The sequence below is a fragment of the Lichenostomus cassidix genome, chromosome 1 (genome assembly GCF_008360975.1).
Source record: "Lichenostomus cassidix isolate B80296 chromosome 1, HeHo_3.0, whole genome shotgun sequence".
Lineage (NCBI taxonomy): Eukaryota > Metazoa > Chordata > Aves > Passeriformes > Meliphagidae > Lichenostomus > Lichenostomus cassidix.
In genome coordinates this window covers 5,882,759-5,898,046 of record NC_139479.1, presented here as the reverse complement: position 1 = coordinate 5,898,046, position 15,288 = coordinate 5,882,759, and the positions used below count along the sequence as shown (strand labels likewise).

Sequence of the window (15,288 nt, the reverse complement as noted above, 5' to 3'; positions counted from 1 at the left end):
TAGTTTTTACACTTTCTTTATGAAACAGCTCCTGACCCATTTTCACTTCCATTTTTCTAAACTAAAACATCTTTTCCTTGTATTTTCAGACTAAGCTACCAGCAATATTATTTCTGAGTACCAGGCCACCTCTAGTGCTTGAACCCTTTTGGGACTGCAGTTTAGACTGTGCTGGTTTAGCAGAGCAAAGCAATTGGTGGTAGCTTTTAAATATTTTTAATAGTTACCTTTCTGTATTGCCTTGTATTTAAACAACACAGAAAAATAATTCTGTTTAGCCTGAAGCTAAGTATTTTCACAAATACATGTTTTTGTGTCAGTTTTGGTAGACATTGTCTTGTGCATGTGTATGTACATTGCTCTCTATTTAATACCTCTCTTTTTCAAGCTTCTTTATTCTTTGTTTCATTGCCATTCTTCTGCCTGGTGCCTGAGAATCAGTGTTACATTTCCAAAGACTTGAGTCCAGATCCAGAGATATTTACATAAATAAGTTATTCAGATCTTTTTCCCTTAGGTAAAACAGGTAGCTATTAATGCAGGCTCTGGCTTTAACTGTGGGTGGGTTTCTGTGTTTGTTTGGGTTTTTCTGTGTTGATTTTAATTATATTTCCAAAATAATTTACCTAATGAAAACAAAACCAGCTATTTATATCTTACTTAAAATCTGCATGAAACTCTGCAGACTCCTAGATAAAACTGATTTATCATTAAAAAAAAGGTAACTTTGTCTATCAATGTTAGCTATCTGAATGTTCTGAAGTATGACATGCTACACCTCATTTGTGATGTTCTCTGTTGATATAGGTGAGAATTGCTAGAATAAAATCAGATTTAGTGGTCTTAAATTTTAGTGTGTGGAGAAGTGTTCATGAGCTTGAACAATTGCTAAATTAAGGTGCTGCAATTCTACTTGAAATAGATTAACTGTGGTAAAAATAGCCAAAAAGATGTTCCTGTAGTCTCAGATAAAAATAATGTTCCAATTGCCTATGAAAAATCTACTGCCACTTGGGAAAAAAGAAAAAAGATGTTTGTTTTTTTTTTGAAAGGTTAACTGTAAAGGATTTTGAATTATGAAATTCTGTACAAAATTTGTCATAATCTCCTGAGTCACCTGCCTATGAAATATTTTCAGGGACAGAATAGAGAGGATTTTGTTTGCTGATAATTTAGAATTTCTGGAAATGGTGTAGGTGTGTGTGTATGTACATAGACATTGATATTTGTAAGTTTATTTGACTGTATTTAAAAGAAATAAGGAGAGGATTGCATCCTCCCAGTGGACTCAGAATTAATGCATAGCGATTCACCACATAAGCTCCAGTCATCAAATTTTTCATAAAATCCAGTTGGTTATGGACACTGTCAGCTGCAAAGGACTAAGCTTCCTGTATTTTGTGTATGTAAACTATTTTTAATATGTAAACTATTGAGTTTGCATTCATCTGACAGAAAGCACTTGTCAAGAATGTCTTATAAGTACTTTGTATTCAGTAGAGGCAACTTGGGTTGTTTTACTCTCTGCTAAAATGTCACTTTCCTCGATTTAATCATTGATTTGCATGTATTCTGTTTTGTATTCTGTTCTGCAGTTCTATGCTTTTTATGAAGCAATATCCCTCAGTTTTCAATGATAATTGAGTTCATGTTAATTTTGACTTGTAAGCTTAGCAACCTTGACCTTACTTCTGCTGCTTGCTCTGTCATCTCTCATCTACCACAGACATCATTTAAAAAAACCAAATTGTTACATCTTCAGTATAGTCTGGAAGCACAAAAGTCCTAGACTAGAGTAGTGGTTTTTAAAGAAAATTCATCTCAATTGTGACCATCAGGCTGTGCATGTAGCTCATGTGTGCAGCTGCTTTTCTTTATTGCCTGCACTGTTTGTTCTTGTGTCCTATTGCATGAAGCATTAGTCATAAGAAAATAAATTAGCTAAAATCCATGGTAAGTTTCTTGACAAATGTTTGAGGAGGATCACTTTCTGTTGTTTTGTACAAATGTCTCTGAAATAAGGACTTTGATCTTAAGTATTACTAGCAGACTAGAATAAGTTCACAGCATTCCAGTATGCCATAGAAATTTTGCAAGGACAAAGTTACTGAAGAGGCCAGTTTGTGTTTTTCCTTCTTGAGGCCTGCATGTTTTGGAGTCTGAGCATATTCGTGTCCAGCAGGCTGTACTTTCAGCACTCTTAGTGAAGCTTTTGAGTAGTATAGTCCATACATGAAATACAAGGAGAGTAAATGTGCTAAATTGAGAGAGAAATTTTATAACACAATATGAGCATCACAAAGACAGAGCATATAAAGGAGCTTTGAAAGCTGTAGTGGGAATTGCTATTGAATAAGAAAGTAAAGGAAGTTAAGGATATTGTGCCAGTACATAATATGAGAGCCTTCAGTGGAGGATCTGCTGCATTAATCTAAGTTATCTTCAGTCAAATAAGAATGGTGTGCTTTTCTCTGCTGAAGTAAATGAGATGTTCTTGGAAATCATCTGCAGCCCAGAAGGTGATGCAGCCAGTCAGTGATGGGGGGAAAATAGTTTTAACTTCTGAAGAATTCAGGCTTGTCTTTTTTTCTCCTTGCTTAGCTGAAGTGAGCCCTGTTCACACCCTTGTTGCTGCAGAGCAGGAGCTTCACCAGGAAGTTCTCTGGGTGGTAGCAAGTTGTTGTCGTTGTTAGCAAATCACATGTGCATTTTGATGAATTGTGGCATAGAGAATGGGGTGGGAGAAGAAGCCTTTCAGGACATCCTCAGTGTTACTGAGGGGGAGGGAGAAGGAGCCAAACACTCATCATACCATTTCATACTCATCTACCATTGATTTATTGTTGCTTTTTTCATCTGTGCACACACCAACTCCACTGGGTGACTTTTATTTACTAAATACATGTGCACTGTGTAGCTTTTGAGTGTGACCATTCTTGTCAGCCTTTGGATTTCAGGAATGTTGTGAGGGCCAAGAGAGGAATAATATCCTGCTATAATCAAATGTCTTTGCACTGCAGTAACTGAACTCATAGTAGTTTCTTGTATTGTGACAGCTAAATATGAAAACATCACAAATTTAAGATAAGGAAAGGAACCCCAAATATGTGGGAAATAAAAGGGATACTTGGTGATGATGATTTAGACTTTTCTCATGTCAATGCGTAAAGCCTCCCTTTTTCCCATTCAAAATCCATTTCTCCCAGGAAATGAGATGAAGAAGCCTTGTGTATATAACTTCTGTTCATTCAGTGGGACTTTGGCTCCTTGTCTGCTCTTCCTGCTGCAGAGACCACTGGAGCAAGTACTTCAGCATCCTAAAATCCCAGGATAGCTCTGTAGCTTCCCTCACACTTGTGCCTTTCTGCTCTGTAGGTGTCCCTCAGACTGACCAGTGGTAGATGTGTGATTGTCACCTCTGTGACCAGCTCTGTCCATGTAGTTACTTTGTTTTCCAGAAGGATAAAACATGAGCTAATTAACATTCTGTTTCTGACCATTAATGTAGTGTGTATTTCATTTGTCAAAGAGTCTGCTGATGTGTCTCCATTTTTCACATGGAAATTCTGTCATTCTCATTACCTGCTCACAAATCCCATCCAGTCTGGTCACTGGAGACACAAGAAAAAGAAGCAGCACGTGTTCAGTTTTGTCATCCTCCTCCAGCTTATCTAGGTACACAATAGTGTTTTCTGTTGTGAAATTGAAGGTTCTAGGAATATCTTGAAGCTTTGAATTTGTGATTTTACACTATATTGTCTGCATTGAAATGCTGTGTTTTTCTTGAGCAGTTAATTTATTACCCAGTGAAATTCAAGTAATTTCTTTCACTGTATATTACTGCGTGGTTGTTGCTATGTTAACAATTCAAACTGCTGGCTTTTTGGTTCCCTATAGTTGCCAGGTTTGTTTTTTTTTTTCTTCTCTCTGTGTTTTAAATAAAAATTTGCTGACTTAGTGTACTCCTCCATTTTCATATAATTAATATATGATAGAATTAATAGTTAATATTTTGTCATGCTTGGCCATTTAGCCCTGCTTGGTTTCATCTTGGTCAGTCATGCTTGTCATGATTCAGAAAGGATAGTATCGTATTATCTTCTCCAGAAACAATCTGAACAAGCTGTATTGATTTTTTTTCTTCTTTTTAGTACAGTTGTTTAACAGTAGTTGGAATTTGTGCTGTCAAATACAAACAATTGCAACCAGTGATAATGGTAAAGTTTTTTCCATCATATTAATTGAAGTAGAAATAACATTGTCCTTTTCCTTTATAAAGCAGAGCTGTAATGTTTCAGTGACTCCTGTATACAGTATTTAGAGTTCTGGTTTTATCTGTTACATTTATCAGTTAGATTGGGTTGGGTTTATTTATTTATTTAGTTTGTTACGGTATATTCTCAACTCTGGGTTCTTTCCTAGGGTCTTTCCTTCATGCAATGACATCATGTTCATAATAACCAAAATTGGCATTTACTTTATGGGGTTGGTTTTGTTTGGTTTTGCTTTGTTTGTTTGGGTTTTTTTGTGAGTGTGGGGAAGGAATAGTCTTAAAACAGAGGGAAAAAATATTCTACTTCCTTGTCCGTTGGAATGATAAGTGGGGAGCACACAAGGGTCTGGTAGGCCATTTTGAAGGTGATTCTAGAATTATTCCTTCCTTTTGTGAATGGATATTTCTAGTTTTTTCTGAGTTGGTAAACACACTAAGCTTTTTTCTTGGCTATATTGTATTTAAAGGTGTTCTAATAATTGCCAGTTGAATCTGTGAAATCAGGCTGCCCTTAGTCATGAACTATGACATAATAAGAGGGAATTTGTCTGACAACAGTGTAATATTTCAGTTAAAGGCGGCAAACAACATGAACATTGTTACTTTTTTAGTGTCATATAAACCAGTTTCTTTTCCTGCAGCCATTCCTGCATTGGTTTCCTGCTTCTGCTCTGGTTGCCACACTGCAAAGCAGCTGCAGGTGATTATTTTGCCAAGTTCCCAAATTCTTCAGGTTTCCCTTTTATCTTCTTGCAGCCTTGAACAAAGGGAAGGAAGTGTACGATGTTGTGTAGCAATCTTCCTTTTAATTTCAGGGTCTTTCTTTTTAATTTGTCAATACTGGCAATTCTCAAGGCTGACTGCACTGAATGCATTTAGAGATCCATACGGTGTGGAGAATGTGTAACAATGCTTAAAAACCTCAGGGGTTTTTAACTTCCTTAGAATTCTTAGTGTCTCAGGATAATTTAAATGGGTTGCACAAGTGGTGCCATAGGTGGCCTTTGCAGTTAAAGATCCACTAAAATAAGATCTTTTGATTGTTCCTTCAAAGAAAGCATATACAGATACATGCAGTTTTGACCTCCCTCTTCTCATCCATTCATTTAACAGAGACAAATTCTTACCTGTGCAGAAAAATACTTGTTACTTACTAAAGGTGTTTGTGAATGGGTCTGATGGGGGAGAAAGTTTCTTGACCAAAACTAAAGTTGGATAAATCACTTTGCCTGGTGAATCTGCCCTGGCTACTGGGAAGAGCAAGAGCCACACAGTGACCAAGCTGCTCTTCCTCCAGAGACTCAGGCTGACTTAGTGTTCCCACCGAGGAAGTGAAGCTTGCTTTTAGTTTCTGTTTCATTTTGTTAGAATGTGCTAGAAGAATTTTAAAAATTCATTTGAAACAGCCTTCCCAAGTTAAGTTTGCATAAATACAAGTGTGTTGCTGATTATGTCGCAGACTGGTTAGATGTCAGCAGACAGGGTTTACTTTAGTGGTGTAATTGAATTGCTCTTCCAGGAGCAGATAACTTACAGTTAACTGTGGCTGAAAGGGGAAGTTGTGCTGTCTTAGGCCTTGCCTTGTGCTGGCATTAGTAAGTTGGCTTAGCAGCATCTTCACTTTGTCTTCTAACATAAAGGGAGAATCCACCTTGTTGAGAATTGCTCTGAGTTGTGTGAAAGGCTTGGGCACAGTTTTTTAGATCCCTCCTATGGACAGTGCTTCAGACTTGTGCTACATCTTTTAATGAGGATTTACTTCAAAAGGGGCTGGGGGAACATCGAGGGTCCCCAAACACTTAGATGTTTAAGTGGATGTGATTTATAATTTCCCTGAACATCTGTACAGAAAAATCTTGTTACATTTGTTCATGAAGTCAAGTTCTCTTTAAACACCTGTAGCCTAATTCAGGAAATAAACTACCCCAGCTTCCTCCAGTATTTATTGTAAGCTACCTGTTGTGGTAGCAGTTTGTGTATGCTCTGAATTGCAGAAGACAAAATACCAATTCAAGAAAATATCAAAATATGACTATCCTCTTCAGCAGCTGCAGCAGGTATTGCAAATCATCAGAAGAAGGGAAGCCTGTCTACAAATCAGCCTGTAACAGTAACATTAGGGGCACCATCAGAAATTTTGTTATGATTTGTACAAATCAAGAGATGAGACCAAAAGGTGGAGAGAGGAGGCACAGTGCCAAAACCAAGATTGTGCACTAAAACATTTGCAGATGGGTTCAGCTGGTGAGCCTGATGTTGAGAGTCAATACATACACAAATAGTGATCTCAAGAAATTTACTTTAGACTCCTGTGCTTTGCTTCTGATTTCAGGGATGACATTCTTTAGATTGAGAGCTGGCTGACTGCAAGAGGTGCTGATAGTGCTGGGAATGAAATTAAAGGACTAGTAGCTTTGATCCATGGTGAACAGAATTCCAGTTCTTGCTGTGCTGTTTGGGAGGGCAAAGCTTGCAGCATGAAGGAAGTGTTCTGCAGTAGATGTTTGAGGTAGAGGCAAATACACATCTAAATTTGGTATCTTCAGAACATGGCCAAATAGCTACAGTTTGAAAGATGTACTTCCAATTTATGTAAACATGTTTTTATGTTTTATTAAATCATTTTAATACCACACGAACACCCACAGTTCTATTGCAGCATAGTTGTGTTTTTATTCATCGGATCTTTGCCTCTGAAAACAGCCATAAAAATAAGGCTTTTATGGACTTGGAAGTAGGTGAAAGTATGTGATCCACCTCAGTCTTGGGGTACAAACTGAGACCCACTCAGAACAGATCAGTAACTGGGTTCTCCACAGGTGTTTTAATTATTTCTTAACATTTCCTCACTTTATTTTTGGCATTTCTCATTTTGATGACTAATAAAAGTGTACACAAAGTAAGTTACAAATATGGGCAAGGCTACTGATTTAATATTTAGCATGATTTTCCCCCTTTTTTAAAATATCTAGTTTCAATTAAATATCTTAAGAAAGCTCCCCATTTCATAGAATCACAGAGTATGCTGAGTTGGAAGGGACCCACATTCTTTAATTGCTGTCATGTAATAAAATCAAGGAGTCCGTAATTGCATCCAGATTTGAAACACGATGAATTGGTGAAAGTCATGGATTAACCATCTGGAATTAGAATTGTTGGAAGTCTGTCTGGCTTTTCAGAACTGTGCTGGTGCAAAGGATCTTCCCTCCCATTTAAGTTAGTTCAACTGCTTGAATTCAATGGCTAATACATTCAGAAAGTTAGGAAAGTGATTTTATGTATTTATGCACTCATTTCCAAAGTGTAAACAGGGTCAGGAGGTAAATAGGGTCATGAGTTAAGGTTGTAATAAGTTGAAGGTCATGGGAATTAGGGTGAATAGAAGGTGTCAGTTTGGTTTGTTAAAAATGCATGTTCATAGCACAGAACATTCTTTGATTCTCTATGTGTCACTTAAAAACTTCAGGGGCAACTTTTCTCAAACTAAAATTAATTTTTACTTGGATTTACATTTCTGATTTTAGCTTTTCTTAGTCTACAGTAGAAGGTAGTAAATTATTTTATGACGTGACTGATGTGGAAAGAAGTGGATCTTGGGAAACACATATGAAGATACATAAATTGTCTAAGCAAACATGTTGAGGTAGTGTGTTCTTCAGCTTAGCAAAAATGCATGAAATAGCTGTTAAATGCAAAATGAATTCTTTAGGGAATAAACCAACGCAGAGTCAGAGTAAAAGCAGAGAGGATTCTTTCTTGCAGCTTGAAAAGAATAAAATCAATCCTTTGGTATTTCACTGATTTTTAAATTAAAAATTGTCATGTAAGTTAGAAGTTTGTTTTATGTTGGGGAAGCTGAATGCCCACAGATAAACCAGAGGTAATTTCTGTTGTTCATTTGTTGTCAATTTGTATTAGAATCAGTGAGCTTCCAAATCTGTTCTGTCTTAAATATTACATTTCTTCTTTGAAAAGTGATGCTGACTTCATTATTAAGAGTGTTTGTAGACATCTTGCAGGCTAAGGTGAAACTGTATTATTTCTCAGAAAATGTGTTGTTTGCCTCAGTTAAATACAGAATTTTGAAAACCTTGTATTTTTTTTCCCAGGCTGTTCGCTGCTATGAATCGCTAATTTTGAAAGCTGAAGGAAAGGTCGAGTCTGATTTCTTTTGTCAGTTAGGTCACTTCAACCTCTTATTGGAAGATTATCCAAAAGGTAAGAATTTTTAGCTCTTCTGATAAATGTCTTTGGGGGATTGTTCTTTGGTGTAAGTGGCACAATGGAATGAAAAACATTGGGCTAAGTCACTGTTTTCTTGGTCTATACTGTACTTCAGAGCCCATAAAGGAATTCAGACTGGTGATGTCTTTACAAAAAACTGTATTCTTGCTTCTCTTTCTTTTTTTTTTTTTTTTTAAATGAAAAATAAAAACCAAACCCAGACGCTCCTGGTTCATGTATGAATGTGATGTTGGCTGTCAGGCCCAGTGTCTGATGGCTGCCTGACTTCCAGTCATTGTGGGGTGTGGGTGAGAGCAAGGTAGAACAGGTCATAATACTTTTTTTTCATGGGTTGTCTATTTTCATTGTTGCTGCTTTTTAGTTTTAACATGAATGCAGCTCTGTTTGTCTAGGGAAACAAAAAACACCCCCACCCTGAACATGTGTGCTCCCACCCCATGCCTTTTTTCAAACACACAAAAATACTGGTTAACAATTTCCTTGGGATGGAGAAACAGGGAAATGAGTTATAACTGAGAGTAGTTCAGAAGCACTGCTTGGGGACTCAGGCTGGCTGTGGGCTGTTCCATAGCAGAGTGTCTGTAGGTCCACTGGTTCTCCATGTGTGACATGAAACAGTGTGAGTTTGGGTTCCTGGGACCTTCATTTTTAAAGTGAGAAACGTTTAGATTTGATATGGCTCAGGAAGAATGTGCAGTTGTCTAAATTCAGTCTGTAAATTCAGAAGGGTTTGGGTGATGGAGGCATCTGTTCTGTACCTCATCCCATCCAATTAATGTGATACAACTACTGATATTTCCAAATCTAGAGCCATGGGAAAGCCTGAAGGCACCATGGCAGTATTCTGTCTATAAAATTTATTGAAGAGTAGTCTGATCCTGTGCTTTTGTTCTGTTCTGTTTCAAGAAAATTCTGCCACCCTCTCTGCAAAAAAACTTAGACCACTGTTTCTCATTAGCCCAATAAAGCTAGGTGTGAGTGCAGTATGACCTTCTGGATATATTTTACTTAGCAAAACCAGCCCAGGATTATGGACTGAACTGTATTAACTCTGCTTTTGAGTTGATAACAGTTAAGAGTGACAGGGCCAGGTGTTGCTGTGGATCAGAGGCAGGGCTTACTGATGGGGCATCTGCTTTGTACTGGGCATATGGCTTTAAAAACAAGCATAAAAAATGCAAATGATGGTTGAAAATATCAGTTCTCCACAACTGTAAAAGGGCATGAGCTGAACAATGGGAGAAGAAACATTTAGCCATGAAAAATCTGAATTAAAGTAACTTTACTTTCTTAGATGCCTATTTAAAGTCACATTTCAATCATGAAAGAAGCCTCAAGAAAACAAAAAAATTTGTTAGTTATGAAATATTTTAAGAAAAGGTATATCTGTATTTTCAAATAAATATAGTAGTAGTTAAAATACTGGAGGAATTTTAATGGATGTAAAAAGGGAAGTTAAACAGTTTTTTTATTAAGTTAGGGACATATGTTCCTGTTCACTACATTTTTTGAACTCTAATACCAAAGACTGTAAAACTGTTATCCTGAATGCAGAAAGCCATAGGTGTTCTGTAACTAATTTACTGCTGTTATTTGAAAGTAGAATGCTTGTGTTCCATTATAAATTTAAAATAAAAATAAATTTCATTACATGATACAGATTTTATTACTTCGATTATCATACATTCTAATTGTGTTATAGTTAAATTCTGATTTATATAATTTATAACAGAAAGTAAAGAGAGTTCAGAATGCTTTGATCTCACTAATATATATTTTATCCAGTTTTTAAGTCCTGAAGTTCCAGAAGTGTAAAATGCTGAAGGAGCATGATCTGCAGGACCATAAATCTATGTAATCTGAAGTTAGTCACAGACAAAGTTGTGGAGGAGTCAATGTGCTTAATAAATCGGATGTAATTAATAAAATATCACAAGATAGCAGCATGTATAATGCTCCACAACTTCTTTTTTCTTCCCTTGGAAGCCTGTTACTTAATTAAATATCTTCAATAAATGTGTACACCTTTGTATGTAATGTATGAAGTGTGTCTTTAATAAAGGCAAAAGTGATAGCGTTCTTTGTTTAAAAATGCTTGCAGTGAAGTTTGTGCAGAGCAGAGCAAATTGTGAGCTGACTGTAGAACTAGGATCTGTGGTCAAGAGGAAGTAATGCTGGGGTGATAGAGATCTGGGTTTCATGCTGGTAGTTTCTTCTCTTGATCTGTCTCATGTTTTCACAAACACATTGGAATGAAGAATCCTGCAGTGGGTGCATTTGTTGTGTATTAGTATTTTTATGTAGCTAATGCCTTCTTCTGAGTGTAGTAGAAAAGACTGTAGGTGATTTCTTTGTAAGAATTAGGACTCATACACCCTAAGAGGGACCTTGAGAAAAAGTCATGGCAGGTTGCATCATTGAAATTCACACTATTGGTGCTAATCCTGCCCTTACTGCATGTACTCTGAGGGTATCACTGAGGGACAGGCTGCCTTTGAATGTGCAGTAAGCTGATGTCTGGTGCTGAAGTCTAATTATATTTAACATTTCTATTTAATGAAACCTGTTAAATGTTATTTTCCTCAAAGTGCATTATGTTTTCTGTCACTTGGAGCCACTGAATTCCAGATACGGGTTTTTTTCCCCCCTTAAAAAGAGCTACTTGTCTCAAACAAAAGTTTAGAGTTCACATCAGAGATTACTGGATGAGGTTGCTTCCTCTTGGTATTATACCTGAGCTTACACTGGAGTATCAGTGCTATTGCTAGCCTTTAAAAGGTCTGAAGCTGGTCTGCAGCTTTTAGTTTTCCCAAAATGCAGTAGGTTTGAATTGCTGTTGATAGCTGAAGGGTTTTCTCTGCAGCCATGGAATGGAGTTGTGTTATCAGCACTCTGCTGCTGTTATTAGAAGGTCCTAGGCAAAGGATCAGCCTTTTTGCAGATTTTGAATCCAGTGAGACACTGACTTGTATTCAGACATTTTATCACCAAGATTGCAGAAGGACTGGTTTCATCAGCCCCTGTGTTCAGGGTAGGTTCTGTGCTCAGCTTTCATTGTCTTGATCATTATGGTTCAAAACTTGCCTTCAGGATTTCCCAAAATGGCAAGGTTGACTCCTCCCTGTGAAAACGATTTCATTTCCTCAGTAGTATTTTCTTAACTCTAATCTGATTCTTCCTCCTTTCTTTTTTAGCAAGGCAGCTATTCCCCAGCTGTTGGATTGTTTCAGAGGTTCCCAAACCTCTTGTTCCCTGGGCGTGCCCCGAGTGGCACCCCTGTGTCTGCGGGTGGCTTTGTGCTGGCACAGCTGAGCCTGCAGCTGCGTGGGGAACTGATCCAACTGAAAAATAACTCGGCACAAAAATGCAGTGCAGTTGCCCCAGAATGTGAAACCTCAGCCTCGGGTTTTGCTGGAGGAGGTGGATGGGTTGTCGTGGAGGCTTTGGATGCTGGGAGCTTTGTGAACCCAGCTAGGACTCCCTGGTGTGAACCTGGGAACTCGGTTTGCTGCTGGATTCCTTGGGACAGATGGGTTTTTTACCAAAATTATTGTGCTCTGGTCTTGGAGAAAATGCATGTTCCATCAGTAGTTGGAGTTTATTTTTTATTTCATGACTGGTTTCCATAAGCAGTATGGAGTGCAGATAGTGATGTTTTAAGGTTCAGGTTCTAGTTGACTTGAGTTCTAATTGACTGCTGTTTAATGAGCTCGTGGATTGACATCATCTGTGTTTTCCTTAGGGATCTTTATTTTGCAGAAGGGTCACAGGCATTGACTGTGTTCAGTCTGTGACTTGGAGGACAGCTCACAGTGGCACAAATGGAGATGGGCTTAATCATTTGCCTCCTTGAATTGCTGTTCTCTAAGCAAAATTCTTGGAAGTAGAAAATGCAGTTAATGAATGGATGGTTTGAGAAAAACATACAATTATTTGTGCCACAGTTACTGAAACACAATAAATACTGCAGTCAAATAATTCTTATTGTTGTACTCAAGTGGTAGTCTCATTTTTAAATGTTCTACGTCAGAACAGTTTTAGCAGTATTTATTTTGATTATAGACAGTGACTGCTTTGTCAAAAGCACTAATATAAAAACATTTTAAGTCATCTATAAGATAGTGTTTGTTACTCCAGGAGCATTTTTAGCAATCATTAAGCTAAAATTTAAAACAATACTAAAAAAAAAAAAAACCAGACAAAATATTTTACTGAGCAGCTCTTTTATTACAATGCAAACTAAACCCAAAATTTAATCACTTTTTGATTGTTCTTTTGTAAAGTTGTTTGGTTGTGAGAAACTCCCAAATTCAACAATGTATATGTGTTCCTTTGTACTTAAAATTCCAGCTCTGTAGGGAATTTCTCTGTGGTGGTGAACATCTTTCAGGAACTTGAAAGGAAGTATTGTCCTTGGGAAGCATTTTCATGTGCTGTGCTCTGAGGTGCAGGGTAGTAGTAATTTTATAAAATATAATGGAGAACTTCCCAGCATGGACAAGATTGGGCTGATTCCTGCCGGGCTGTCTTGTCCTACTGATGAGTCCTGAAGAACTAGAATGAATTAAATAGCTTGAATGAGTCAAGGAAGAGATGACTGTGTTTCAAATAAGTGTGATATTTAGGTTTAAGATTTTTTTTATTGTTGTTTGTAAATGGTAATAGCTGATAGAATTTGAGTTGCTTCTGTTTAGAGCTGTTCAACAGAATCCTGAAGATGAGATAAATTTTGGGTGGTTTAATTTCAGGTGGCTTAAACCATGTGAAATTTCTGTAGAAAGAATTAAGCTTAGAACATTACAATGTTCTTTATAAATTGTGTGTATGTGGAGCAGAGGTTAGGAGTGGACAGTTTTATTGTAAAATACACCTGAACCGTGTTTTTGACTGTCTGTCTGAAAATTTTCATTTTGGGCAGTGTTTTAAATAAACACTTACTTGTTAAAAGTCCTTTTGCAGAATATGCTCTTGGAAGGATTTTTGAGCTTGATGAGAATCCATTTGGTTTCTTTACTGATTCTCAGTATTTTAAGACCTTTATAGAATTCAACATGTAAGGGATTTCTGTAACTGTAAACTTCTTGTGAAACTCTTGTATATCTTTCACATTTAATACTTTATGGGACAGTGGGCTTCACACTACTTTGCTGCTGCATTGCATTTCCACATGAGGATGTGGAGTTGTTAATAAAATTTCTTAGAGGATTATTTGATGATTTTTCTTTCTTCAATGTATGCTTGTGTTGCTTTTGTGTGTCAGCCTTCATTCTGTGTTAAAAGGAAGACATGCTTCAGGCTTGTTTGATTGTCTCTTTGGTGCTTTCAGTACAAATCTCTGGAGGAAAGAGAGAGCAACGTCTGCCTGAGGCCTTAAAACAAAAGACCTGAGTGGCATTTTACTGCTCTTGCTTCCACTTTTTTTTGAGTTTTTACAGAATTGTAGAATCATGGAAGTTGGAAAAGACCTTTAAGATCACCCAGACCAACCATGAACCCAGCACTGCCAAAGCCACCACTAAACCATGTCTCCATCCCCTCCCTGCCCCCATGTCTTTGCAATAACTTTGTGGGATGGTGACTCCACAACTTCCCTGGGCAGCCATTTCCACTGTCTGACAACCCTTTCGTGAAGAAATCTTTCCAGATATCCAGTCTGTACATCCCCTGGTACAACTTGAGGGCATTTTGTCTTGTTCTGTCAAGACTTGTTACTTGGGAGCAGAGACCAACCCATCCCACACCTGGCTCCACCCTCCTGTCAGGGAGTTGTAAAAAGCTATAAGGTCCCCCCTGAGTCCCCCCCAGCCCCCTCAGCTGCTCCTCACCAGATTTGTGCTCCAGACCCTTCCCCAGCTGTGTTGTCCTTCTCTGGACACACTGCAGCCCCTCAATGTCCTTCCTGCAGTGAGGGGTCCAGAACTGGACACAGGATCCGAGCTGTGGCCTCACAGTGCCCAGTGCAGGGGGACAGTCACTGCCCAGGTCCTGCTGGCCACACCATTGCTGACACAAGCCAGGTGCCACTGGCCTCCTTGGTCACCTGGGCGCAGCTGGCTCAGTGTTCATCCAGCTGCTGACCAGCACTTCAGGACCTTTTCCACCAGGCACTTTGCAGCCCCTGTGCCCCAGCCTGGGGGAGGCTGTTGTGACCCAGCGCTTGGCCTCGTTCAACCTCAGCCCTAGGTGCCCTTTTCCAGGTTGTTGATGATGATGATATTACACAGGACTGACACTCAGACTGAGCCCTGAGGAGCACTCCTGGTGACAGGCCACCAGCTGAATGTAATTCCATTTCCCACCACTCTCAGAGCCTGGCCATCCAGCCAGTGTTTACCCAGCAAAGTCAATTCAATTGGCTTAACCTTGGAATTTTCTCACCCTTTGATGTCTTTAATTTTATGGTAGTGTTCATCTTGCTGGGTTAAAACACCATGGTGGGTAAAACCTGCACTATCTATGAGCTGGTTTTGCAACCTGCTTAGGTGTTTAATGATAGTTTTTTTCCTGGAAGCAGTGAGATTTAAAACCATAGATGTGCCCTTTCCAAGTTTCCCTTGTGAAGTTCTTCAGCTAATTTTCTGTTCTACTGTTAGTTTTCACATCATATAAGCACTAAATAGTATCAACGCATGTTTAAAAATTAAATTAAAAATATTTGTGTTTAAGAAAATATGTATTGATTTACATGGAAGACTATGCAACCTTGGTGTGTATTAAAGCTTTCTTTTCAGGGTATGTCATGAAATTAATGCTTGCTAAGTTCAGTAAGC

The 15,288-nt window shown here is 38.1% G+C and overlaps 1 protein-coding gene across 14 annotated transcripts in view; it reads left to right on the top strand.

Moving 5' to 3' along the window:
• The window catches only part of KDM6A (lysine demethylase 6A), a 150,757-nt gene that overhangs the window by 26,173 nt on the left and 109,296 nt on the right, over window positions 1-15,288 (top strand). For all 14 annotated transcript variants that reach the window (XM_085048200.1, XM_085048015.1, XM_085047637.1 and 11 more), the window contains exon 3: window positions 8,383-8,491. In XM_085048200.1, the coding sequence (XP_084904326.1) occupies window positions 8,383-8,491 (109 nt within the window). The remainder of the gene's footprint in view (window positions 1-8,382; window positions 8,492-15,288) is intronic.